The following is a 25,202-nucleotide window of genomic DNA, read 5'->3' on the forward strand; positions in this document are numbered from 1 at the left end:
CAATTAGAAAGGAAAGAGAATGCTCTAATCTGGCTTTACAAAGCATCACAAAGAGGAAAACAAAACAAACGAAAATAATCAGGGGAGAAAAAACTTCTCCAGTACACTCTAAAGCAGGGGTTGGCAACCTGTGGCTCTTCTTGCATGTGGCTATGGTTGTCCAGGTCCTGACCCTTTAATCTCCCCCGCCAGCCTACTGAGGTACCTGGTGGTCCAGCAGGGGTCTTTGTGGCAGAAGTGCGGCCCTCTCGCTCCTGCCTCCTCATGGCTCCCTTCTAAAATAGCTGCCGTGACCTCTCACAGCTGCTCACAGCATTTAATGTAGTATCGCGAGCTGCCAAGAGGCAGGAGCGAAAGGACTGCGCTCCTGCCACAAAGACCCCCGCTGGACCACCAAGTACTTTGTTAGGCCTGTGGGAGAGGGGGGGGGATCATGGTGTTGGGAGATTAAAGGGTCAAGGCCTGGAGAGAGGAGAGAACCTTGGCTATGGGTTGGGAGGAGGGGAAGGAGGGAGGGATGAGAGGTGCAGAGACCTGTGAGGGACTGGAGGGGAGAGAAGCTACATCTTGTAGCTCTTTGTAAATCTTGGGTTAAATATTTTGGATAAATTAGCTCTTTGCTATAAAAAGGCTACTGACCCCAGCTCTAAAGCTTGTTATAATTTAACAAGCATTTAAAATGTATATACGTCCGTTTTAAACCAAAAGTACTACTTGAGATAGCAATAACTAGGGCTGTACCATATATGCGCATTCAATTCTACTTGGCCCAAAACAGCATCCTGAATATATAATTTGTATTTGGCGAAACGATGATTTAAATCAGTGTTCTTCAACCACCGGTCCATGGACCAGTGCCGGTCCACAGAAATTTCCTGCCAGTCCACAGGGCCAGCATGTGCATCAGGCCCAAAACAGTGTTGTTCAACCGTCAGTCCACGGTGCGATCGATGCGGCATTATCTTCGAGCCAGCTCCCTCTTCCTCACTGATTCAGTGCACAAAGCCACGGGCAGCGGCTCCTACGGGCATCCTGCGCCTGAACCGGAAGCCTTCTCTCTGACATTGCAACATCAGAGGGAAGGCTTCCAGATGAGGCACGGGACGTGCAATGTGCAATTAGTACTATTATGGGGCGGGGTCTGGAGTGGAGATTGGGTAGAGATGGGCCGGGTCTGGCCCACGACTTAGCCCAGTGTTCTTCAACCGCCGGTCCACGGACCGATGCCGGTCCACAGAATAATTATTTTATTTCTGCCGGTCCATAGGTGTAAAAAGGTTGAAAAACACTGATTTAAATTATAATACAAATATTCTGGGGCTCTACTGTGCTAAATCCTACTGAAATAAACACTTGATCTCTGATTTCACGTTGACACTCTTATAATTTGTTATTTTAAAGCTTAATGCCCATTATTTATATTCTGTATTTGGCTGAATAATATTTTTCATTATTCATATTCAGTGAGTCAAATAGCAAAATATGCTATTCGGTACACCTCTAGCCATGATCAGTTAAATAAATTAGTTTGGACAAGATACCTTTGATTTCAATGAAAGTTAATTGAAAAAACAGCAAAGGAGAGTAATGAGGAAATTCTACATTGAATACAATGAAAAATGTTTGCATTAAATACAACAAAGACTGAAAAAAAGCCTCATTTATTTTAAAGTACAACCCAAAATTAAAATTGTATAAAGAAATGCACAGGGAATCTTGCTTCATTTACAAGATTTGGCAACAAGCATTTCAGGTGAACTTTAAAATGCATTCGGGTCTGCAAATTTACATTCGTGGAGTACACACACAGCCTGAAAAGAATGCTTTTACATCTATGTGTACTGTACCTCACATTCTGGCAATCTGTTAGAGACAGCCTTATGTAAAAAAATACTCTGCATTTTTAGCACAAAGTGCTTTTTAATTTTTGTTTAAATTAGGTGTATCAGGAGCATAATACTGCAAAGGAAAATGTTCTCTTTTAAAAAACCAAAGCCTGATAATCAATTAAAACTGTTGAATGGCAGGGGCACTTTATAAAGCTCAGCACCATTTCCCAATTTATAACAATTTTTGTATGCTTCTGAATAAATAACTGGAAAATTCCAAAACATCTCTGTCATCATTTGAATTTTAGATTTGTTTGTTATAAAAAAAAACAAAAAACACACCCTATTTCAAGCACAACAGCAATCTCATATTACTGCAACAGCAAAAAAATACTTGAGGAAGCCATAAAAAACATGAATGACTCAAAACTGTGCTGAAAAAGAGGAAAAGCAATGACAAGAGCAGCTGACTCCTAGAAAAAATGATACTCCAACAAATCAATGGCTTCCAAAGAATTTGATCATGATCAATGATGTGAATGTCTTCTCTTTTTTTGCTTTATCATCCCTTAATTTTAATTTTCATGAGGGTAGTGTGAACTTGGCCAAGGATCTGAGCTTCTCCTTCCAATTGTAGGGCTCCATATTCGCCAAGGATCATATGTCTGTCCTCCTATATCATCAGATTGACTGGAAGTAGCAGCCGTTGTGGCAGCAGATGCAGGACTTTCGCTGCCCATGAGATCAATGCCTGATAGGCTGTTTGTTGGAGTGGTGAAAGAAAGAGTGCTGTTGAGGTTACTCGACCAAATAGAACTGCTGAATGGAGTGGTAGCTGACCATAAGCCACTGGTGTTGCCAAGAATGGACTGCAAAAAAAGAACACACACATAGTCAGTCTGAGAAAAATCAGGCCTTATGTTTTGCTACAGAGAATCTAGGGCCATGGTTTGTATATTGTCTCTTATCAGTGGAATTAATTTATATTTTGATTCTTTAAATGGAAATGTCTTATAAAGAGCAACAGTATTATAAGAGTACTAGAACAGCATATACAAGGGTGACTGCAAAGAAGAGGCTGAAGAACTTAAGCATCAGGACAGGAAAGATATAAATTGGTTGGATTATATGACAATAAATTTCTAGGTTCACTTAAATTTCAAATGACAATTGAACCTACTATTAAAAAAGGTTATAAGCACAGCCCCTAGCTGCCCTCACCCATTTACTGCAACTGTTCCCTTTGCAATCTAAAGGTAGGCCTTATTGGGCATGCTTTTGTGGATTGGAGGAGTGCCTTTGGGCAGGGAGGCATTGGTGTGGGTGGAGAGAGTTACAGAATCTGGGGTGAGAGGGCAATCTCCTGGGAGCATTGGGCTATGGTTTAGTGGCCCAATGTTCCCAGGCAGTTTGAACAACATAACAACTGAGCTACTGCAGAGGTTAGTTACTCCCATGGGAAATTAAGATGCAGATAAGCCTGACTTTTATAGCACCTTTATAACAACCCTAAATGCTAGCATCCTCCTTATAGAATTACTTCCTTAATGTACACAAAATCCCCAAATAAAAAACACTTTTCAGGATCCTCAGCCAGCAGGAATAAAAACCAAATTGTTTCTGTGATCAGAGAAGAAAGCAAGGGTTCTCAAACTGAAGTTACAATCCACTTCAGAATGAATGGCCTAGATAAATTTCCAGAATTCAGGGGAGGGGCTTAAGTAATCCCTTTTTTCCAAAGTATTACTCTTTAAGAAAGGCTATGTTTCATGGCTAACTTTAATACATCTCCAACTCACTTCATCTTAATATCTAAACCAGCAATAAATGACTAAATTATCAGATGAAAGTGGGTTCTACGTGAAGCTCAGACCCATAACCAAACTCTACTGAAAATCACAGTCAGTTATAATAGAGACCATCATAAATATACAGTGCTGTTAAAAGCACATAAAATCACAGGCAATGTTTCTCAATACCTTCTCCAGGAGGAGCACCAGTTCATATTTAAATGGCATACCTTGAATCCTGTCGGGTTGAATAATGAAATTGATGGTTTCAAATCTATGAATGCCGGGTGTCTCCTGCACTTGCCTCCAAGAGTCATACATCATGACACCGGACGTTAGCAGGAGGAGTTATATAAATTGCGTGATTCTTGCTCGAGTGAGCGCATTGTCATGAGGTGTCTTGTCAGTCTGGTCTGGGAGTTTTTTCTTCCTGGTAAGCCTAAATAAATGTATGTATGTATGCGTTTATATGGTATTTAGAATTGAGTTTGTATTGTATGTTATAGTTGGGTTTCCACTACGCTTTGGCCCCTGTATCAAGAAGTTATGAGGGTTTTGTTTCCTCTGACAGTGTCCCCTCCTGGAGAAGCCAACCGTGAAATCCGGGTTCAGAAGTCGGAGATAAGGAGACAGCATCTGTAACTCTGCATCTTAAATATGTAAGAACATAAGAACATAAGAAATGCCTTCGCTGGATCAGACTCTAGGTCCATCTTGTCTGGCGACCCGCACACGCGGAGGCTAAGCTAGGTGTTCCCTAATGGACACCTTGTTCACCCGTATCCCTCAATGTGATTTGCAAGAAGGTGTGCATCCAACTTGCCCTTAAATCCCAGAATGGTGGTCTCTGTCACAACCTCCTCCGGGAGAGCATTCCAAGCATCCACCACTCGCTGTGTGAAGTAGAACTTCCTGACATTAGTCCTGAGTCTGCCGCCATTCAGTTTTAGTGCATGACCTCTTGTTCGAGTCACTTTTGACAATGTGAATAACGAAGTTTCTTGCTCTATTTTGTCGAAACCTTTTAGCCTTGATAATTTTCTTTTTAATAAAAGGAATACGAGTCTTGAACCAGTGGGTTATTCACCTCTAGTCATGAGTTGTGTAAAAGGCATCAGCTACATTTTTTTCTCTCTCGGCTCTGCCTCCTTCATCACAGGGCTGTGTGTAACCCCCTCAGTTTGTACCAAAGCAATTGACAATTACTATAAGAGAAGAAATAAAGAGACGGGATATGGGAAACTCCCCAACCAAGCCCATTCTGTACCCGGAGCAGTTAATGATACCAGCAATGCCACTCTGCATTTCAGATAAGTATGCTGTGTTGTCTGTTAGAACATAGCTATACGTTTGTAAACTTAAGTGATTAATAGCAGGTGGCTGAAACCGTGAACAAGCAATGATAGACTCTATTATAACTGACTCCGTGATTTTTCACTAGAGTTTGGTTATGGGTCTGAGCGTTCACGTAGAAACCCACTTTCATATGATAATTTAGTAATTTATTGCTGGTTTAGGTATTAAGGTGATGTGAGTTGGAGATTTTATAAATATCACCTTAGTCAAATGAAGCTCCCTTTAATACATTACATAAAATCTGAAGTAAAGATTAACAGATATGGGTTCAAGGACCATACATGAAATCAAAGAAAATTATTTGGTAACAATGGAATATATCTTACTGTGGCAGAAAACAAATTAGCTGAAAAAACAGGCATTTAAACTAGAAAATGAAAACAGCAATTATGGAAACTAAATGATTCAGTATGTTTATCTGTTTTGATTAAATTGTAAGCTCTATCGAGCAGGGACATTAAACATACATACATGTTTAACATACAGCCCTGCGTACATTTGGCAGCACTATAAAAATGATAAGTAGTAGTAGGAATCACATGAAACTCAAAGCCATGAATTTCAAAAGTATTAACTTTGGTGAAATAGATATGGCAGATAAGCGAGGATAGGCAAAGTAGGAGGATTTATGGATTAAACTAAAAGAAAATTTATTTATTTATTTAGTTTTATATCCTGTCCTCTCAGAAAGCTCAGAACAGGTTACAAGTTAACATACATAGTGTCAAACATACTGGAGGAGATACAGTTGACACAAGGGAGGAGTAACTTATTACATGCTGGGGGTTAACAATCAACAGAGTGAGGCCATTGATCTGGATACACTTTAGCTTAACAAATGGCTTGATTTATCAACTTGGTCATTTTCTATGGTTTATAGACTACAGGCTCATTTGTGAGCTCATGTGGATTTGAATGTGGTTCTTTTTTTAGTCTATATGGATGGGTAGGAGGGCTGTGGTTGGGTCATAAGAAGAGGTAGATCTTCACTGCTTTCCTGAAGTCTATCGTGTAATCGGTATATAAATTGGATATGCCTGTAAGCCTATTTAATAGGGTGAACAAATTTTTATGTAAAAAAAAAGTAAATGCAAGGAAGACAAAAAGGAAATTGATATAGTTCTCTGAAGAGGTGGATCAAAAAATGCAAAAAGGTAAATAGTGAAAAAATACAAAAGATCTCAGAAAGATGAAAATAGAAAAATATATCTGGTAAAGCTACACAAAGAGAAATTAAGATGGCAGAGCATAAGTAGAAAAACCAATTATTAGAGGTAAAATTAAATGGCAAGAGGTTTTTTCCCAGGTATGTAAAAGCTAGGATTGCTTTGGGTGCAATATCTAAGACTGAAAAGTTACAAAACCAATGTGTAGAAGGCAACAAAGTGGATACTGCCACAGGCCTGACAAGAAACCTTCTAGGGTACAAAAGGGGCTCAGAGATTTGACAGATCCCCTGAAAGACCTAATCTTTAGAGATGGGAGTGTTTCTATGGAGAAAAATCAAAATAGAGATAACTGGAAACTACAGGCCAGTTACATACTTTCCTCAGTGATAGGAAAATTAGACACCCTGTTGTAGGAAATGATAGTACAGTCCAGTGGGTGCTAAGATCTAAGGCAGGATGGCTATACCAGAGGCAGATTGTGCCAAATTAAACTACAAATATGAATCTGACTTTATTTTATGGGGTGACCACAAAATTAGATTCAAGACATGCACTGAATGTGGGTTTACCTGATTTCAGTAAAGTTTTCATCTGTCGTACATTAATAAACTGAGTATCAGGGTAATGAGTTCTAAAGTGGTGAATTGGTTAGATATTGGCTGAGAGATGAACAAGAGATAATGGTAAACTGAATTTACTCTGAGGTAAGAAAGGTGCAGTAGAGGAATAGCCTAGTAGTTACCGCACTGGAATGGGAAGCAGGAAAGCTAGCATTGATGCTCCTTGTGACCTTGGTCAAGCACTTAACTCTCAGATACAAACTCTGATTGTAAGACCTCTAGGAACAGTGTAATTGCAACTAAGCCCAAATATATATCTGGAAATGCATTTGGATATATATATTTGGAAATGTCCAAAAAATTAGAAGAGTGCCTCAGGGGCTGGTCCTGTTCAATTCATTTTGTGAATATTGTGGAGGAATTGGAAAAAAGTTTGTCTTTGTTAGTGACACAGATCTGCTACAAAATGCAAAGTTGGTAGTGTTAAGCAGATGCTGGGGATTTCAAAATTATAGTTGTTGCTGCCTGGTCCAAACTCTTTACAACATGGGTGTTTTTAGCTGCAGACAGAGAAAATGATTTATAATAATTTACTACGTGTTTTATTTTGGTAAACTTGTTTGAAAATTGTATTACATCACTACATCTTTATATTCACACACAGAAAATAAGCTTGAAGCAGGTTATATAACTAGACCATTATGCATGTATATTACTCAGTCAATTTGCATTATTTGGCTCTGTAAACAGCTTGGAAATTCTAGGGCAGTATATATAATCTTAAAACTAAATAGCTAGATTCTTCATAGTCTGTCAGTATGCAACACGTCAATTGTATTACTGTAATCTTGTGACTGAAATCTTAGATAAGGGTCAATATAAACTATAAGCATGTATCATGAATGCAAACTTATGTGCAAACACTTTTTGCTGCAAGATGTCACGCATTAAGCTGGTTTATGTTCTGTCAATACTCTAAGTCATAAGTTACGCCTTGCACATTAAACCTCTCTAATTCCTTATTTGTCCTGTTTGTCTTGATTAGATTGTAGGCTTGTGGAGCAGGGACCATCTCATTCATATTTAGAGTACAGCCTGCGTATGTCTAGTAGATCTATATAAATGAGAAGCAGTAGTAGTAATAGTCTTCTATCACTGCTCTGCTCAGTGTGAATAACTGCAAAGAATGATTTTATAATTCAGAGGAAAAAGGGGGCAATTTTTGTAAGATAATTTTACAAATGATCAAAACCAAAATATAATAAATGGTCTTTGTACGAACCGTAGTTGCGTGTGTAGGGGAACTTGAACTTGTTGGCCAAGAGGGGAGAGAGTCTGTGGCGGAAGGATCCCAAATAGATGATGTAACACTACCAAACTCGGTCCAATTCTGTTGGGAATCTTGACTATATGCAGATCGAGAAATCCCAAGTTTACTGAAAACCTCTGTAAAAAGAAGAGAAAAATATTTAAAAGCTCATTATAAAACAAAAAGCAAATTAAGAGGCAAGAGATATGGCTAAAACAACCAACAGCTACGTTAATTTCAAAACAGCATAAATGAATGAATGTATAAAAAGTAAAGTCCTTAGTCTTTAAAAAGACCGTCTGACATCCCAAGAAGTGGAATCCTAGGAAAGTCCTAACCAGGATTCAGGTTTCGGTAAACAGGTTTGCCTTCTTCAGGGGACAACTATGGCTTAAATCAAACAAAGCTAAAGTAAATAAGACAAATCACATACGTCAAAAAATATATGGACAATAAAATGGCATGAAATAAAAAAACATTTAAAAAAAAACCCCAAAACAAACAAACACTTCCATTAAAAATAAGTAAAATAGGTTAAAAAAAAAAGAAGTAAAATACATGGACAGCAAGTGTTTGATTTTTAATGTTTTTAATTTCATGCCATTGTATTGTCTATATATTTATTGACATATGTGATTTGTCTTATTTACTTAGCTTTGTTTGATTTACATGCTTAGTTTCAATTCTCTGTCCCTATAAATAGATAATTATCCTTGGACACACTGGCAACATATTCTCACATGTGGGTGACATCATCCATGGAGCCCGGTACAGACAGTGAAAAGTGCACCATCATTTTAAGCTTTGCGAAGCTTCGAGACTACCCACACAGCGCATGCGCGAGTGCCTCCCTGCCCGGTTGCAGTTCGTCAATTCTTTGTTTTCTAAGGAGCGAAGCTGTATTTTTTTGGACTCTGTCCAATATCATGTTGCCTTCCCATCAACGTTTCTTTTTGCCTTTCAGCTTTGTTCATTTCTTGTATTTTATTAATATGTTCTTTTTCAGTCTGAAAAAAAAAAAAATATATATATATATATATATATTCCTTTTTGTTCCCTCAGTCAGGCTTTCGGATCCCTTTCTTCCCCTTCGCTGTATTGTGTACTCGATGTCAGCCATTGAGTCTTTTGACTTTGTCTCCGAAATTTTTCCTTCCATGTTGAAGCCTTTGAGCAGCTTTAAGAAGTGCTGTTGGTGCCAGTGCCCTATTTACATCACTAACCCACACAGCTGGTGTATACAGTGTTTGGGGTCTGAGTATTTAGTAGACACTTGTGCTTGTTCTACTCTACAAAAGCATTCTTTAAAGGCTCATCGTATCCAGCAAGATCGTATCCATGGAGTCCAGCAATAAATCAGAGCCATCGGTACCAGCATCGAAGCCTCCACTGACATCAAATGGTGTTCCTCTATGGGTAAACTGACTAAGAAGCCATCCTCTTCCCAGCAAGCATCACAGGCCTCAACACAATATCAGCATCTATGAGACAAACTTGGTTTTTTCTTTTACATAGAGCTTTCTGGACCCCTGTTCGATTACAAAAAATAGATAGCTCTAGGTCAAATAGATGCTGGCATTGTCATGTTGAAATTGGGACATTAGATCATCTTTTATTCTATTGTCCATTCATCTTAACATTCGGGAAATCAATCTGGCCCCAAATAAATAGGATGTTAGAAAATCCGGTAGCCTTGACATATGATACCATATTATTTGGAACAACTATGAGAGCAAGAAGTCAAATATCATCAAGTAATAACAAACTTCTTTTTATTTTAACTGGAATAGCAATACAACAAATCACATTCAATTGGAAAAAACATGACAGATTAAATTATACATTCTGGTGGAATTCTGTATGTCATATATACAAAATGGAGCTCACTATAGCAACACAAAAAGGACATATAGATAAATTTCAAAAAATATGGAGACCATTAACTGAATATTGTAAAGAATGATTAATTTTCCCATGTATAGAATTTGATTAGAAGAAAAAGGGATCATATCTCTAAATATTATATAATATATTAATACTTGATTTATAATATGAAATATGGAAAGAATAGCATTTAAAAATTTTATTCATGTATTACTGAATAGAAGGGAGGGGGGAGGGGATGGGATATTATATTAACTAAGAATTATATAAATTTAGTTTTCTGAAATATTAGTATGAATTTATATTGTTGATGTAACATATGAAAATGAATAAAGATTTCTCATTCAGTATTGATAGGGAGGGAGGGAGGGAGAGGAAATTATTATATTCAATAATAATTATATTAATTTAAATTTCTTACATAATATTATAACTTTATAAAATATTGATTTTCTAAAGAAATTTTAAATTTGATATTAATCTGTAAGTTAATCAAGTGTGATTATTCAAGTTTATAATGAATTTATTTAAAACACTTGTTGTAACATAAGAAAATGAATAAAGATTTATAAAACCAAAAAAAAAAAAACACAATACTGATGATACTGACAATGAACCTACATTATCTGTTCCAGAGTCAAATGGCATCCCTTCAGATGCTTCTCCTCTGCCCAGATAAAAATCTCCTCCAGAGGGACTTTTATTTACCAAATACATCAGACAGATGGGAAAAGCTCTGCTTGTCAAATTGGATTCAGACACTAAGCCCAGAGCAGAGCTCCTTGAGGCTTTAGATTTTTATGCATCTTCTAAGGAGCTTCTTAAGTTGTCTCTTCACAATCTGATTAAGGACACACTCTTTAAGAACTGGGAGATACCTCTATCTACTACGATAGTTCCTAGAAAGATTGACTTTCTTTACCAAATACAATCTTGTCCTGGATTTGATAAGCCACAATTGTCAAATCAGTCTTTGCCGTTTGAATCCACTCTTAAGAAATCCTCCATCTCCAGGGTCTATGCCACTGCACCATCAGGCTGTGAGGGTCGTCATCTTTACCAGAACTCTATGTTAGTCAACAGAGTTCTCAATTACAACTTCTATATGTCTTTTTATCTCAAACAGCTCATAAAGAAGATGGCTGATTTGGAGCAGTATATTCCATCTGACCGCCTGCCAGAGTTTCAAGAGACTACTCATGCTCTACTTCAAACGTGAAAGTTTATGGCATGATCAGCATTTGATGTTAACATCCAGAGCATCGGCAATGTCCATTGCTATGAGATGTCTTGCATGGCTGAGAGTCTCAGACATGGACACAAATGTTCATTTGGCAAATATCCCTTGACTTGGTGAAGAATTCTTTGGAGACAAGGTTGAGGATGCCACTCAAAGACTTACCTGACATGAACAGAGATGGACCACTTTAACTGGATCTAAGGCTAAGGCTCAATTATCTAAGTCTTCTCAAAGACTTGGAAGCGGAATTAAGACAGGAATGCAGGACTGGAAGTGTAACAGTGATGGGGGACTTCAACTACCCAGGAATAGACTGGAGTACGGGTCACTCCAACTGCACTAGGGAAACAGGATTTGTAGAAGCTGTGAGGGACTGCTTCATGGAGCAACTAGTCAAAGAACCGACGTGAGGGGGTGCTACTCTTGACCTCATCCTAAAAGGATTAGGGGGGCCTGCGAGAGGGGTAGAAGTGGGAGGACCACTAGGCAACAGTGATCACAACGCGATCAGATTCACATTAGAAAGGGGGACACCCATAGTAAGGAGGACCGCAACAACTGCGCTCAACATCAAGAAAGGGAACTATGTTGCTATGAGGGAAATGGTGGGGAGGAAGCTCAGAAACATCTTTAGGATGGAGACTGTGGGAAGCGCCTGGACCCTATTCAGGGACACCCTGCAGGAAGCACAAAGAATGTACGTCCCCAGTTTCAGGAAAGGCTGCAAGAACAAGCAATCAAAGAACCCGGTTTGGATGTCAACTGAAGTAAAGAGGGCAATAAATGACAAAAAAGTATCCTTCCGGAGATGGAAAAAGGACCCAACGGAGGAAAATCACCAGGCGCACAGGAAATGCCAAAAGGAATGCCACCAAGAGGTTAGAAAAGCGAAAGGGGAATACGAAGAGGGGCTGGCCAGGGAGGCGAAAAACTTCAAGGCATTCTTCAGTTACGTAAAGGGGAAGCGACCAGCGAGAGAGGAGGTGGGGCCGTTGGACGATGGGGATAGGAAGGGAGTGATTAAGGAGGATAAAGAGGTAGCTGAGAGGTTGAACACGTACTTCTCGTCGGTTTTCACGAGCGAAGACGCATCTAATATACCGGACTCAGAGGAGCTCATGAGTGGGGAACAGGCCGAAAAATTGGAGCACATAGAGGTAAGTAAGGAGGATGTCCTCAAACAGATAGACAGGTTAAAATGCGGTAAATCACCGGGCCCGGACGGGATCCACCCAAGGGTTCTGAAGGAACTAAGACAAGAAATAGCGGGCACAATCCAGCATGTTTGCAACCTATCCTTGAAAACTGGTGAGGTACCAGAGGACTGGAAATTGGCGAATGTCACACCTATCTTCAAGAAGGGATCGAGGGGTGACCCCGGGAACTACAGGCCGGTGAGCCTGACTTCAATTATAGGGAAGATGGTGGAAGCTATGATCAAGGACGGCATTTGCGAGCACATCGAGAGGAATGGCCTACTGAGAACAAGCCAGCACGGATTCTGTAAGGGAAGGTCGTGCCTAACGAACCTTCTGTACTTCTTTGAGGGAATAAGCAGTCGGGTGGACAATGGGGAACCCATAGACATCATTTACCTCGATTTTCAAAAGGCTTTCGACAAGGTGCCACATGAAAGGCTGCTTAGGAAGCTGTGGAACCACGGGGTGGGAGGGGATGTGCACAGATGGATCAAGCACTGGTTGTCGGGTAGACTGCAGAGGGTCGGAGTGAAGGGCCAATATTCTGACTGGCGGGGAGTCACGAGCGGTGTGCCACAGGGATCGGTGATGGGGCCGTTACTCTTCAACATATTTATCAATGACCTGGAAAAGGAGGCAAAGTGCGAGGTTATAAAATTTGCAGACGATACCAAACTGTGCGGTAGAGTTAGGTCCAGGGAGGAGTGTGAGGACCTGCAAAGGGACCTGGACAAGCTGGAAGACTGGGCAAACAAATGGCAAATGCGCTTTAACGTGGAAAAATGCAAGGTCATGCATATAGGGAAAAAGAACCCGTTGTTCAACTACAAATTGGGGGGGGCATTGTTGGGAGACAGCAGACTTGAGAGAGACTTGGGTGTGCTGGTAGATGCATCACTGAAGCCATCTGCACAGTGCGCAGCAGCCTCGAAAAAAGCCAACAGGATGCTGGGCATCATAAAGAGGGGCATAACAACCAGGACGCGGGAAGTCATCATGCCATTGTATCGAGCGATGGTGCGTCCACATCTGGAATACTGCGTTCAGTATTGGTTGCCATACCTCAAGAAGGACATGGAGGTACTTGAGAGAGTCCAAAGGAGAGCAACGAAACTGGTAAAAGGGCTGGAACACTGCCCATACGCCGAGAGGTTGGATAGGCTGGGGCTCTTCTCTCTGGAAAAAAGGAGGCTCAGGGGAGATATGATAGAGACCTTCAAGATCATGAGGGGCATAGAGAGGGTGGATAGGGACAGATTCTTCAGACTGAAGGGGACAACAAGTACGAGGGGGCATTCAGAGAAACTGAAGGGAGATAGGTTCAAAACAAATGCAAGGAAGTTTTTTTTCACCCAAAGGGTCGTGGACACTTGGAATGCGCTACCGGAGGAAGTGATCAGGCACAGTACGGTACAGGGATTCAAACAGGGATTGGACGGATTCCTGAGGGATAAAGGGATTGTGGGATACTGAGGGAGGAGCTGGGATGTAACACAAGTATAGAAAGCTAACCAGGTAATAAGTATAGAAACCCAACAGGTCGTGCATGTGCAAGACCGGAGGGTTAGGACTACGATGGGAAGATAGGACTTCAATGAGAAACCAAGGTGGCAAGGGAGCCCCTTCTGGTGATTCAGACAGGTCGTGACCTGTTTGGGCCGCCGCGGGAGCAGACTGCCGGGCAGGTTGGACCTATGGTCTGACCCGGCGGAGGCACTGCTTATGTTCTTATGTTCTTAAGACCTACTTAAGAACATAAGAACATAAGCATTGCCTCCGCTGGGTCAGACCCGAGGTCCATCGCGCCCAGCAGTCCGCTCACGCGGCGGCCCAACAGGTCCAAGACCTGCATAGTACTCTTCTATCTATACCCTTCTATCCCCTTTTCTAGTAGGAAAATGTCCAATCCTTTCTTAAACTCCAATACCGTACTCTGCCTTATTACGTCCTCTGGAAGCGCATTCCAGGTGTCTACCACACGTTGAGTAAAGAAGAACTTCCTAGCATTTGTTTTGAATCTGTCCCCTTTCAACTTCTCTGAATGCCCTCTTGTTCTATTATTTTTCGAAAGTTTGAAGAATCTGTCCCTCTCTACTCTCTCTATGCCCTTCAAGATCTTGTAAGTCTCTATCATATCCCCTCTAAGTCTCCTCTTCTCCAGGGAAGAGAGTCCCAGTTTCTCCAATCTTTCAGCGTATGAAAGATTTTCCATCCCTTTTATCAGACGTGTCGCCCTCCTCTGAACCCTCTCTAGTAACGCCATGTCTTTCTTAAGGTACGGCGACCAATATTGGACGCAGTACTCCAGATGCGGGCGCACCATCGCCCGATACAACGGCAGAATAACTTCTTTCATTCTGGTAGTAATACCCTTCTTGATTATACCTAGCATTCTATTCGCTCTCTTAGTGGCCGCTGCGCACTGTGCCGTTGGCTTCATTGTCATGTCTACCATTACCCCCAAGTCCCTTTCTTGGGTACTCTCTTTCACTAACATCCCTCCCATCGTATAGTTGTACCTCGGATTTCTAGTTCCCACATGTAATACTTTACATTTCTCAACATTGAACTTCATCTGCCATCTCGTCGCCCATTCTCCTAGTTTGTTCAAATCTCTTTGCAATTCTTCGCAGTCCTCTTTAGTCCGAGCTCGACTAAATAGTTTGGTGTCGTCTGCAAATTTTATTATCTCACACTTCGTCCCTGATTCTAGATCATTTATGAATATATTAAATAGCAGCGGCCTGAGCACCGAGCCCTGCGGGACCCCACTCGTTACCCTCCTCCAGTCCGAGTAGTGGCCCTTCTTCTTTTTTGTATAAGAGGGCTTATCCAACAACACCCTCCTCTTCTAAACTTCCACCACAGAAGAGGCAAAAACCTCAGACTTCAGCTCCTCAGAAACCAGCTCAATCTTTTTGACATGCTTTTAGAGAGCATAACCAAAATACCCCCATCTCAGCCTCTTCTTCAACCCATTGGAGGCTGACTTCTGTTGTATCATTAGTGCTGGACTCTCATTACCAGACACTTGGGTCCACAAAGTCATAAGTGAGAGTTACTCTCTCTATTTTATCACCATTCCTCCAGACATCCCTCCCAGAGTCTTCTTTCACATCACAACAGACATCCCTTCTTTTTCTTCAGGAAATAGAAGCTCTACTTCAGTTAAATGCCATAGTAGTTCCCCCTTCTCAAAAAAATCAGGGGTTCTACAGGTATTTTCTAATTCCAAAGAAAATGCGAGATCTTCGTCCAATTTTTGACCTCCAAGACCTCAACAAATATCTAGTGAAATAAATGTTTTGCATACTATCTTTGGGAACCCTATACCCACTTCTAGAACAAAACAATTGGCTGTGCTCTCTAGATCTCAGAGGCCTACACACACATATCCATACATTCCAATTATAGAAATTTTCAGCATTTTCGGATAGCTCATCAATACTTCCAGTACAAAGTTCTGCCATTCAGCCTGGCTTCCTCTCCAAGAGTATCCACCAAGTGACTGGTAGTGATAGCAGCAATCCTGCATACCCATGGGTTTCAAGTGTTTCCATATCTGGATGATTGGCTGATAAAAGCTACATCTCCTCAAGCAGTGCACTCTGCAAAACATGTGACAATAGCTTTCCTCCAACTTCTAGGGTTCAAAGTCAGCAGTACTGTTTGTAGTTGTTTTATCATTGTTGCGGGGCAGGGGAGATATAGGATATTGCAGTAGTCAAGGAGACCTAGGACTAGGGACTGGACCATGAGTTGGAATTGTTTTCTGTCGAAGAATTTTCGAACTTGCCTTAGGTTTCTCATGACTGTGAATAATTTCTGTATTGTTTTGTTGATTTGTGGTTGCATGATGCAGCATCTGTCTATCGTCATTCCCAGAAGTTTTAGAGTGGGTTGAATGGGGTATGTGATTGAGTTTATTGCTAGGTTTGTTATGGTTGGGGTTTTAACTTTTTCAAGAAGTATGAATTTTGTTTTGTTTGGGTTCAGTTTTAGTTTGTGATCTTTCATCCATGTTGCCACTGTTTCTAGAGTTCTGTGTCTGTCATGGTGGGCATTGGCTGATCAAAAGGAAGGAGAATGGTGATGTTGTCTGCATAGCTATAGGAGGTTAATCCTATTTTGTCTAGGCAGGTGCCGAGGGATGCAATGTAGAGATTGAAGAGTGTTGGGGATAATGGCGATCCTTGGGGTACTCCACAGGGGTTGTACCATGGTTCTGATTTTTCATTGTTTGTCTTTACTCTGTAGGTCCTGGTTTGTAAGAATCCTTGAAACCATGTGTGTACTTTGCATGTGATTCCTATTGTATCTAGTATTTGTAGTATTTGTGTTGCCAGCGGATGTGGTAAGAGCGGATAGCATAGCTGGTTTTAAGAAAGGTTTGGACAAGTTCCTGGAGGAAAAATCCATAGTCTGTTTTTGTAAAAGACATGGGGGAAGCCACTGCTTGTCCTGTATCGGTAGCATGGAATATTGCTACTCCATGGGTTTTGGCCAGGTACTAGTGACCTGGATTGGCCACCGTGAGAATGGGCTACTGGGCTTGATGGACCATTTGTCTGACCCAGTAAGGCTATTCTTATGCTGTTATGTAACTTGTTGAACTCATAAGGAGCTATTTAGTAATCCATAATTGTTATTATAGTAAACAACTCTGCAACGGAAAGCCTCCTTCCAGTCAAAATGTAGAATTTAGGGAAACCCCCCCAAAAAAAACACTTAGCTGCTATTGGCAGTTCAGCATAGTGGTAGTTGAAGTTATTCTATATAATAGTTTCCAGTTTCAGAAGCATAATGAGCCCCTTTCTTCAGGAACCAACGCCGAATGCAGAGCAAAAAGAGCCTGGTGTTGACAATTTCAAAACAGTTGGCAGGCTGAGTGGAAATGAGGCAGGGAGGTGGGCTACTGTTATATAGAGTTACTTCAACTACCACTACACTGAACTACCAATACCAGATAAGTGATTTTTCCTAAATTCTACATTTTGACTGGAAGAAGGCTTTCCGTTGTAGAGTTCCTCACTATAACAACAATTAAATTATGGATATGGATAGCTCCTTATGAGTTCAACAAGTTAATAATATTTTTCATGCACTTTGATTCACATTTAATTTAAGCACATGTAATGTTTCCCATGATGGTGTGCAGCTGTAAGTGTATGTTAGCGGTCTCAGCGGCCTGCAGTCTTGTACCCAATCTCATACTCTGGGCAGGAAGAGAGGCTACGGCGCCAGATGACTTGCAACTTCCTGCAGCCGTCGCGTATGCCGGGACTACTGGCTTCGCGTATCTGCCGGATAGGTGAAGGCAGGAGTCTCAGCAAATGTGACGGCAGGAGTCTCAGCAAATGTGACGGCAGGAGTCTCAGCAAATGTGACGGCAGGAGGAAGTTGCAAGTCAGCTGATGCTGGCGCGATCTTGCACACTGGGTAGGAAGGGAGGCTCTGGCGTCAGCTGACTTGCAACGTCCTGCTGCCGTCGCATATGCTGGGACTCCTGCCTTCGCGTATCCAGCAGACACACAAAGGCAAGAGTTCCAGCATATGCGATGGTTGCAGGAATTTCAAGTCAGCTGACGCTGATGCCTCTCTTCCTACCCAGTGTGCGAGATCGCATACAAGACTGCGGCTGCAAAATACAGGTATTGCTGGACAGGGGAGCAGGGAAGGGAGAAGGGGTTCTGCTGGACAAGGGGAGTAGGGAAGGAAGAAGGGGTTCTGTTGGACAAGGGGGAAGTAAAAGGAAGGGAGAAGTGCTGCTGGACCTGGCAGAAAGGAGGGAAAGGAAAGGTGCTACACACTGGAGAGGAGGGCGAGATGCTGAATGGGGGGAGAGCATGTTGGGTTGGGTGGTGGGAAGGAGGGATGCCACTGAGGGAAGAGGCAAGGACAGAGAAAGAAAGCATGCATGAAGCAGAAAGTATTGGACTCATGGAGAGGGCAAGATGGATGGGGAGGACCGAAAGGAGGGAAGGAGAAATGTTACACTGGGGCAGGGGGAGAGGTCAGAGAGTGAAAAGTTGGACTCATGGAGGGAGAAACTAAACTAAACTAAACCTTAAGTTTATATATCGCATCATCTCCACAAAAGTGGAGCTCGACACGGTTTACAGGAATTAATATAGAAAGGAACTCCAATGGAAAGGAGAAGGGCTTAGAAAAAGAAAGAAAGAGTGGACTAAGTATAATGGAGAGAGAGATGTTGTTTGGTTGAGGGAAGGAGGACCAGAGGAGAAGCATGCAGGAGGAAGAGAGAACAAAAATGTTGGTCTGGTGGAAGGGAGGGAGAAATGTTGGACTGGGAGGGGGGTCGGAAAGGAGGAAGGGAAGGGAGATGGACTGCAGAGGGCAGAAAGGAGGAAGGGAAAGAGAAATGTTACACTGGGGGAGGAAGGAGAGAGATTGCAGACCATGGAAATAGGGAGGGAAGGAGAGAGAGAGAGGAAGGGAAGGTAAGACATGGAAACGTAGATTTTGAGAAGAAAGCAGAAAAATGGAAAAATTGAATGTTAATTTAATGCCAAAGATGGATGCAAGGCAGAAAGTGAAGATGGAGAGAAAAACAGTCAATGGACAAGAAGGCCCTGGAAACATAGTTAAAAGCACAGAAAAATGAAGTCACCAGACAACAAAGGTAGGGAAAAGCTCAGTTACTTACCGTAACAGGTGTTATCCAGGTACAGCAGGCAGCTATTCTCAACATATGGGTGACGTCATCCATGGAGCCCAGATGCGGACAGCTTCGCAAGCAGACTTACTTGTAGAACTTTAGAAAGTTCGTGACTGCCACACCGCGCATGCGTGAGTGCCTTCCCGCCCAGTGCAGGGCGAGCGTCTCCTCAGTTCAGATAGCTGGCAGAGAAGCCAACCAGGGGAGGTGGGTGGGTTGTGAGAATAGCTGCCTGCTGTCCCTGGATAACACCTGTTACGGTAAGTAACTGTGCTTTATCCCAGGACAAGCAGGCAGCCTATTCTCAACATGTGGGTGACCTCCAAGCTAACCAGAATAGGCTGGTGGGAGTGTTGGCAACTTAGGAGAATAAATTTTGTAAATTGCCTGGCTGAAATGGCCATCCCGTCTAGGAAAAGTATCCAGACAATAATGAGAGGTGAAAGTATGAACCGAGGACCAAGTGGCAGATTTCCTCATTAGGAGTAGATCCGAGGAAAGCCACTGATGCCACCATGGCTCTGACTTTATGGGCTGTGACTCGACTCTGTAGATGTAGTCCAACCTGAGCATAGCAGAAAGAGATGCAAGCAGCTAACCAGTTGGAGATGGTGCGTTTGAAAATCGGATGTCCCAACTTGTTTGGTTGAGTGCATTGCAAGTAGAAAGCCAAAGCACGCTTACAGTCCAGAGTATGAAGAGCTGATTCTCCAGGGTGAGAATGAGGCTTTAACAGTTAAAGGAAAGATTTATAAACTATAAAGAGTTTTACCTCATGCAAAATTGTCATTTCTTTAATAAGACATTAACTATTTTTTTCTGCGGCCCTCTAAGTACCTACAAATCCAAAATGTGGCCCTGCAAAGGGTTTGAGTTTGAGACCACTGGTGTATGCCGTTTCCTTATGCTTATGTCTTCACACTGAGGATACGTTCCACTAAAATTTTTTTATAATCCTTAGTTGTTGACTTATGGGGGCTATTTAGTTCTAAGTGTTGGTTTATCTGTAATGGTTATTTGGCACAGCTGCTATTTTTTGTGACTAATAAAATAAACTTCAACTACAGCTTACAAAGTTGATTTCTATTTGCCTAATACCATGATATTGCTAGTAAAAAGTACATAAATATTGTGTTATATGATTATTCTTTTTCCTTATATGATAATTGAAAGAATGGGGGGATGGGGGATGGGTGGGTTATGATAATTTAATATATATGTGCATAATTTAATTGATTAATATACATAGGAATTATATTATTCATGTATAGATGGGGATGGGTGGGTTATGATAATTTAATATATATGTGCATAATTTAATTGATTATATTATTCATGTATAGATATGAGATGGGGTGGGATATAAATCTTTTAGTTATATATTGTTATGGAATTATCAAGTGATAATGTAATATGTTGTGTTCATATTTAATGTACACTTGATGTTTATGTTAAAATGAATAAAAATTTGAAAAAAAAAAAGAAAAAAGCATAGAACAACAATATACTTTACTATTCAAATATCTCACCTCCAGTTAAATTAAAGGAATTACTGGATCCGAATGCTGAGAATGAGTTTAGAGGTGTAAAGTCAGGGCTGTTAGGACCGCTGATGGGACTCCACAAACCAGAGCTAAACAAAGAAAAGTAACATTGTTATATAAACTTTACTTGAGCTAAGTATCAATACAGTTGAACAATATAAAAATTCACCATGAACATGAGTGAAGAAAATGCCTAGGTGGTTAACAGGCATATATTGTTCATTTTTAAGAGGTATTATTGACCAGTAGATCTTTCAGGTGTGTGTGTGGGGGGGGGGGGGGAGAAGAGGCTTTTTGTTTTATTTTTCAATATAGTCTCCTAATAGCACCATACACTTCATCCACCTTTCCTGCAATGATTAACCCCTTTAAAAAGAATTCTGTTTGACCTTCAAACCAGGACACCACAGCTTCTTTGATGTCTTCATCACTTGAAAACCGCTGTCCACAAAAAGATTTCTTCAAAACTCATAACAGGAAATAATCCGAGGGAGCTAGGTCAGGACTTTAGGGTGGATAGTTTAGCTGCATAAACCCACATATTCAGATGGCAGCCTGTGAATGTCATGACAAGTGAACTGGCACATTGACCTGATGAAGAAGCACGCCTGCTGTGAGTTTTCCTCATCTTTTCTCCTTGATTGACTCCCGCACAGCAATCACTGTGTTGGCGTAACTCTCCCTGGTTATGGTTGTCTTATGTGGCATGAACTCCAGAAGCAAATGTCCTTCATCATCCCAAAAGACAGTAGTCTTGACTTTGCCTGCAGATTTTTCTGTCTTGAACTTTTTTGGGGTGGGGGATGACTTGTGCTTCCACTGCATTGACTCTATTTCGGACTCAAGATCTCTGTGATAGAACCAAGTCTCATCTCCAGTCACAAAACAATGAAATAAATTCACTTGGTCTTCACGGAGCATTTCCAAGTTCTCCTGACAGCACTGAATCCTCACAGCCTTCTGACATGGTGTCAGCATTCTTGGAACCCATCCTGCACTAACTTTGGAAATGCCCAACTTTTCATGAATTATTTTCCAAACCATTCCTGCCGAGATGCCCATTTCTTCAGGTATTTGGGAAACCTTAATTTATCTGCCTGATGCACATTGGCTATCCAATGTGAGGATCATCTTCAATGGACTCTTAACCCACAAACTGCTTGCTCCAAAATTTTACTTTGTAGGATGATGGGGCAGACTCATCATGCAGTCACACATTCATGGATCTCCTTTGACTTTTTTCCTTCTTTTGTGAGAAATGTTATCACTGAACGGTGCTCCAAATCTAAAGTTTTTTTTTTTACCTGATTTGCACAAGGACTCTCCTGACATCCTGTCTCTTGAAGTGTTAGACTCGACTGAGCCGTAACTGTGCATGAGTAACCTTGAGATATGTCACAACATGCTTGCTAAGTTCTTTCATACTCAGGTAGATAAAATGATTGAACTCCCCTCATATCAACACCTTCCTCCACCTCAATCTCATTGCTTTCCTTTCTTTGAAGTCCACTCCGCCTGTCTATTCCCTCCTCTACCTCTCTGAGTAGCAGTCATTTACCAACCCCCTGATAAGTCCCTCTTTTCCTTCACTAACTCCTGGCTCTCCTTTCTTGAACCCTCATCTCTTTCCCTCATCCTTGGTGACTTCAACATTCATGCGGATGACCCCTCAATTCCCACATTTCCAGGTTTCTTGCCCTAACATCCTCATACAATCTCCAGCTGTGCTCCACCACTCCGACGCACCAGAATGGCCACTGCCTTGACCTTGTCTTCTCCTCCAACTGCTCTACCACTAAATTCTGCACCTTAACTCACCCCCTTTCTGAACATCATCTGTTAACCTTCTCAACTTATCACTCTCCCCCCATGCCTGACTAATCACTACTTATATATTTAGAAACCTTCAGGCTATTGACCCTGACACCCTCTCCACCACGATCTCATCCTTCCCTTCAACTACTAAGTCATACAAGTCTGTCAATGAAGCCATTTTCTTATATAACACTATTCTCTCCTCTGCTCTAGATACCCTTGTTCCTCCCATATCACATCTTGTAAAGCATGACAAACCCCAGCCCTGGCTGAATCCCAACATCCACTACCTGTGCTCCTGCGCCCTATCTGCTGATTATCTTTGGCTTAAATCCCACATACATGCTGACTCTCACACTTCAAATTCCTGCTGACATCCTTCCAGTCTGCCCTCTCGATTGCCAAACAGGAATATTACGCCCATTTAACTAATTCTCTTAGCTCTAACCCTCCTTGTCTCTGATTCACTAAACTTTCTACTCAAAGAGCCCTACCTCCAAACCCCCTCCCCTATTCACTTCCCCCACACAATGGCAGAGTTCTTCTATGACAAGGTTTACAAGATACACCTTGAGTTCTAAACCAAGTCATCCCCCCATCCCTTCCAACTGTCTACTCTGCCAGCCTCCCTTCAACCCCTGCTAACTTTTCCTCCTTTTTTGAAATCACTACCAAGCTCACTACCTGCTCCTCTGATCTGATTTCCACTCACCTACTCGGTGCCATCTTTCCAACTGTCATCTTCCTATCTGTCACATCCTCAACCTATTATTCTCTACTGCAACTGTTCCTGATGTCTTCAAACATGCTGTAGCTCCACCTCTCCTCAAAAAATCCTCACTAGACCCCCACATCCTCCCTCCAACTATTACCCCATATCCCTCCTTCCTTTCTTATTCCAAGCTACTTGAATGTGCTGTTCAGCTCCATTGTCTGGACTTCCTTTCATCTCAAGCTATTCTTGACGCACTTCAATCAGGCTTTCACCCATTCCACTCCACAGAAACTGCCCTGGCAATCATTCTCGATCTATGTGCTACCTTCGGTACTGTTGATTACCTCCTACTCCTCGATACATTGTCTTCGCTGGGATTCCAGGGCTCTCCAGGTTTTCTTCCTATCTCTCCTATTGCATTTTTGGTGTATACAATGGTGGATCCTCCTCCACTGCTATCCCATTGTCAATCAGTGTACCTCAAGGCTCTGTCTTTGGCCCTCTTCTTTTCTCCATATATACCCACTCCTTTGGTGCATTGATCTCCTCCGATGGCTATTAGAATCACCTCTATGCTGATGACTCCCAGACCTACCTCTCCACACCAGATATCTCTATAGGAATCCAGGCCCAAATCTCAGCCTGCCTGTCCAACATTGCTACCTGATGTCTCACCACCATCTAAAACTGAATATGGCTAAGACTGAGATCCTTATCTTTCCACTTAAACCCACCTCCCTCCATTCTCTATTTCTGTGAACACAAATTTCCTCCTCCCAGGCTCATGAGCTTGCAAACTCAGGGTCATCTTGGACTCCTCTCCTTCTCTGCTTAGATCCAACAAACTGCTAAAGCCTGTAGTTTCTTCCTCTAATATTGGTAAAATCTGACCTCTCCTTTTCCAACACACTTATCCACACTCTCATTATCTCTCACTTAGATTACTGCAACTTGCTTCTCTCAGGTCTTCCACTCAACCATCTCTCTCCCCTTCAATCCGTGCAAAATTCTGCTACATGACCTATTTAAATTCCACGAGAGCCAATACACTCACATTACCCCTCTCCTGAAGTCACTTCACTGGCTCCCCAACCATTACCAAATACAGTTCAAACTCCTCTTACTGACCTACAAGTGCCCTCACTTTACAGCCCCTCAGTATCTAGTCACACTTATCTCCCCATATGCTCCGCCTGTGAACACCATTCATTGGGCAGTCCCTCCAATCTGTACCCTTCTCCTCCATTGCCAACTCTAGACTCCATCCCTTCAATTTGCCCAAATGCAGGACCTTGAATTTCTTAGCTGCCATCCTGGGTGTCTACTCCATTGCAGATTTTAGTATCATCAGTGTCAGCCTAGCATTGGGTTAGCCTAACCAATGTCAGCAAAGGCCTATGGGACATTATATCAATCTGACTCTGGAATGTTGATGCAGTTAGACCCTAAAAGTTCCTGCACAGAATTCACATACATTAAGCATCCAGCCAGACTGGATTGTTTATCAAGAAGATAGGCTGCTTGAATGGGACAAAGAAGCCAGAGACTAATCCCATCTATCATGCCTGCAAGTGTCACACCTTCCTTATTAATTAAACTAACCATTGTTTCAAACAGTTTACAAATTATAAACAGAAAGATACTGGGAAATACAATAGTTTCTATATTCAGAATGAGATTCCAAACTATAAAAGGCTCCTCTCTGCAACACACTTTCTTGCTCTCTTTCTCTGGAATCTGAAGCTTGGAACATCACCCCCCCCCCCCACCTCCCTTTCTCTCTCTACTTCTCTCTCTCTCTACCTCTCTATCCTCACAGCACCTACTCTCTCGCATTCACAAGAGCACAGAAACAGTCTCTGTAATTGTAAAACTTATCTCTCTCTCAATTGTAATGCTTAATTGTAACTTTTATGAATCTTGCTTTCTCTGCACAATATATCTATTCTTCATGCAAACACTGTTAGTGGTCTTTGTGAGTGATTTTACTTCCTGGTGAATCTTCTGTGAGGGTATTGAATTCGGGACTGCGGATTATAATGTCGCTTCAACCATAACCCCTCCAAACCTTACATTTTGGGGGGGCTCCAACCTTACATTTAGCAAAGAGGCA

General features: G+C 41.7%; 1 protein-coding gene across 1 annotated transcript in view; it reads right to left on the reverse strand.

The window, feature by feature from the left end:
- Nucleotides 1–1,643: 1,643 nt before the first annotated feature.
- TMEM131 (transmembrane protein 131) overlaps nucleotides 1,644–25,202 on the reverse strand; it is a 396,906-nt gene continuing 373,347 nt past the window's right edge. The window contains 3 exon segments of the mRNA XM_033949394.1: nucleotides 1,644–2,698; nucleotides 7,987–8,150; nucleotides 20,545–20,648. Of these exon segments, the coding sequence (XP_033805285.1) occupies nucleotides 2,405–2,698; nucleotides 7,987–8,150; nucleotides 20,545–20,648 (562 nt within the window). The 3' untranslated portion in view covers nucleotides 1,644–2,404.

Source organism: Geotrypetes seraphini, chromosome 6, assembly GCF_902459505.1.
Source record: "Geotrypetes seraphini chromosome 6, aGeoSer1.1, whole genome shotgun sequence".
Classification (NCBI taxonomy): Eukaryota; Metazoa; Chordata; class Amphibia; order Gymnophiona; family Dermophiidae; genus Geotrypetes; species Geotrypetes seraphini.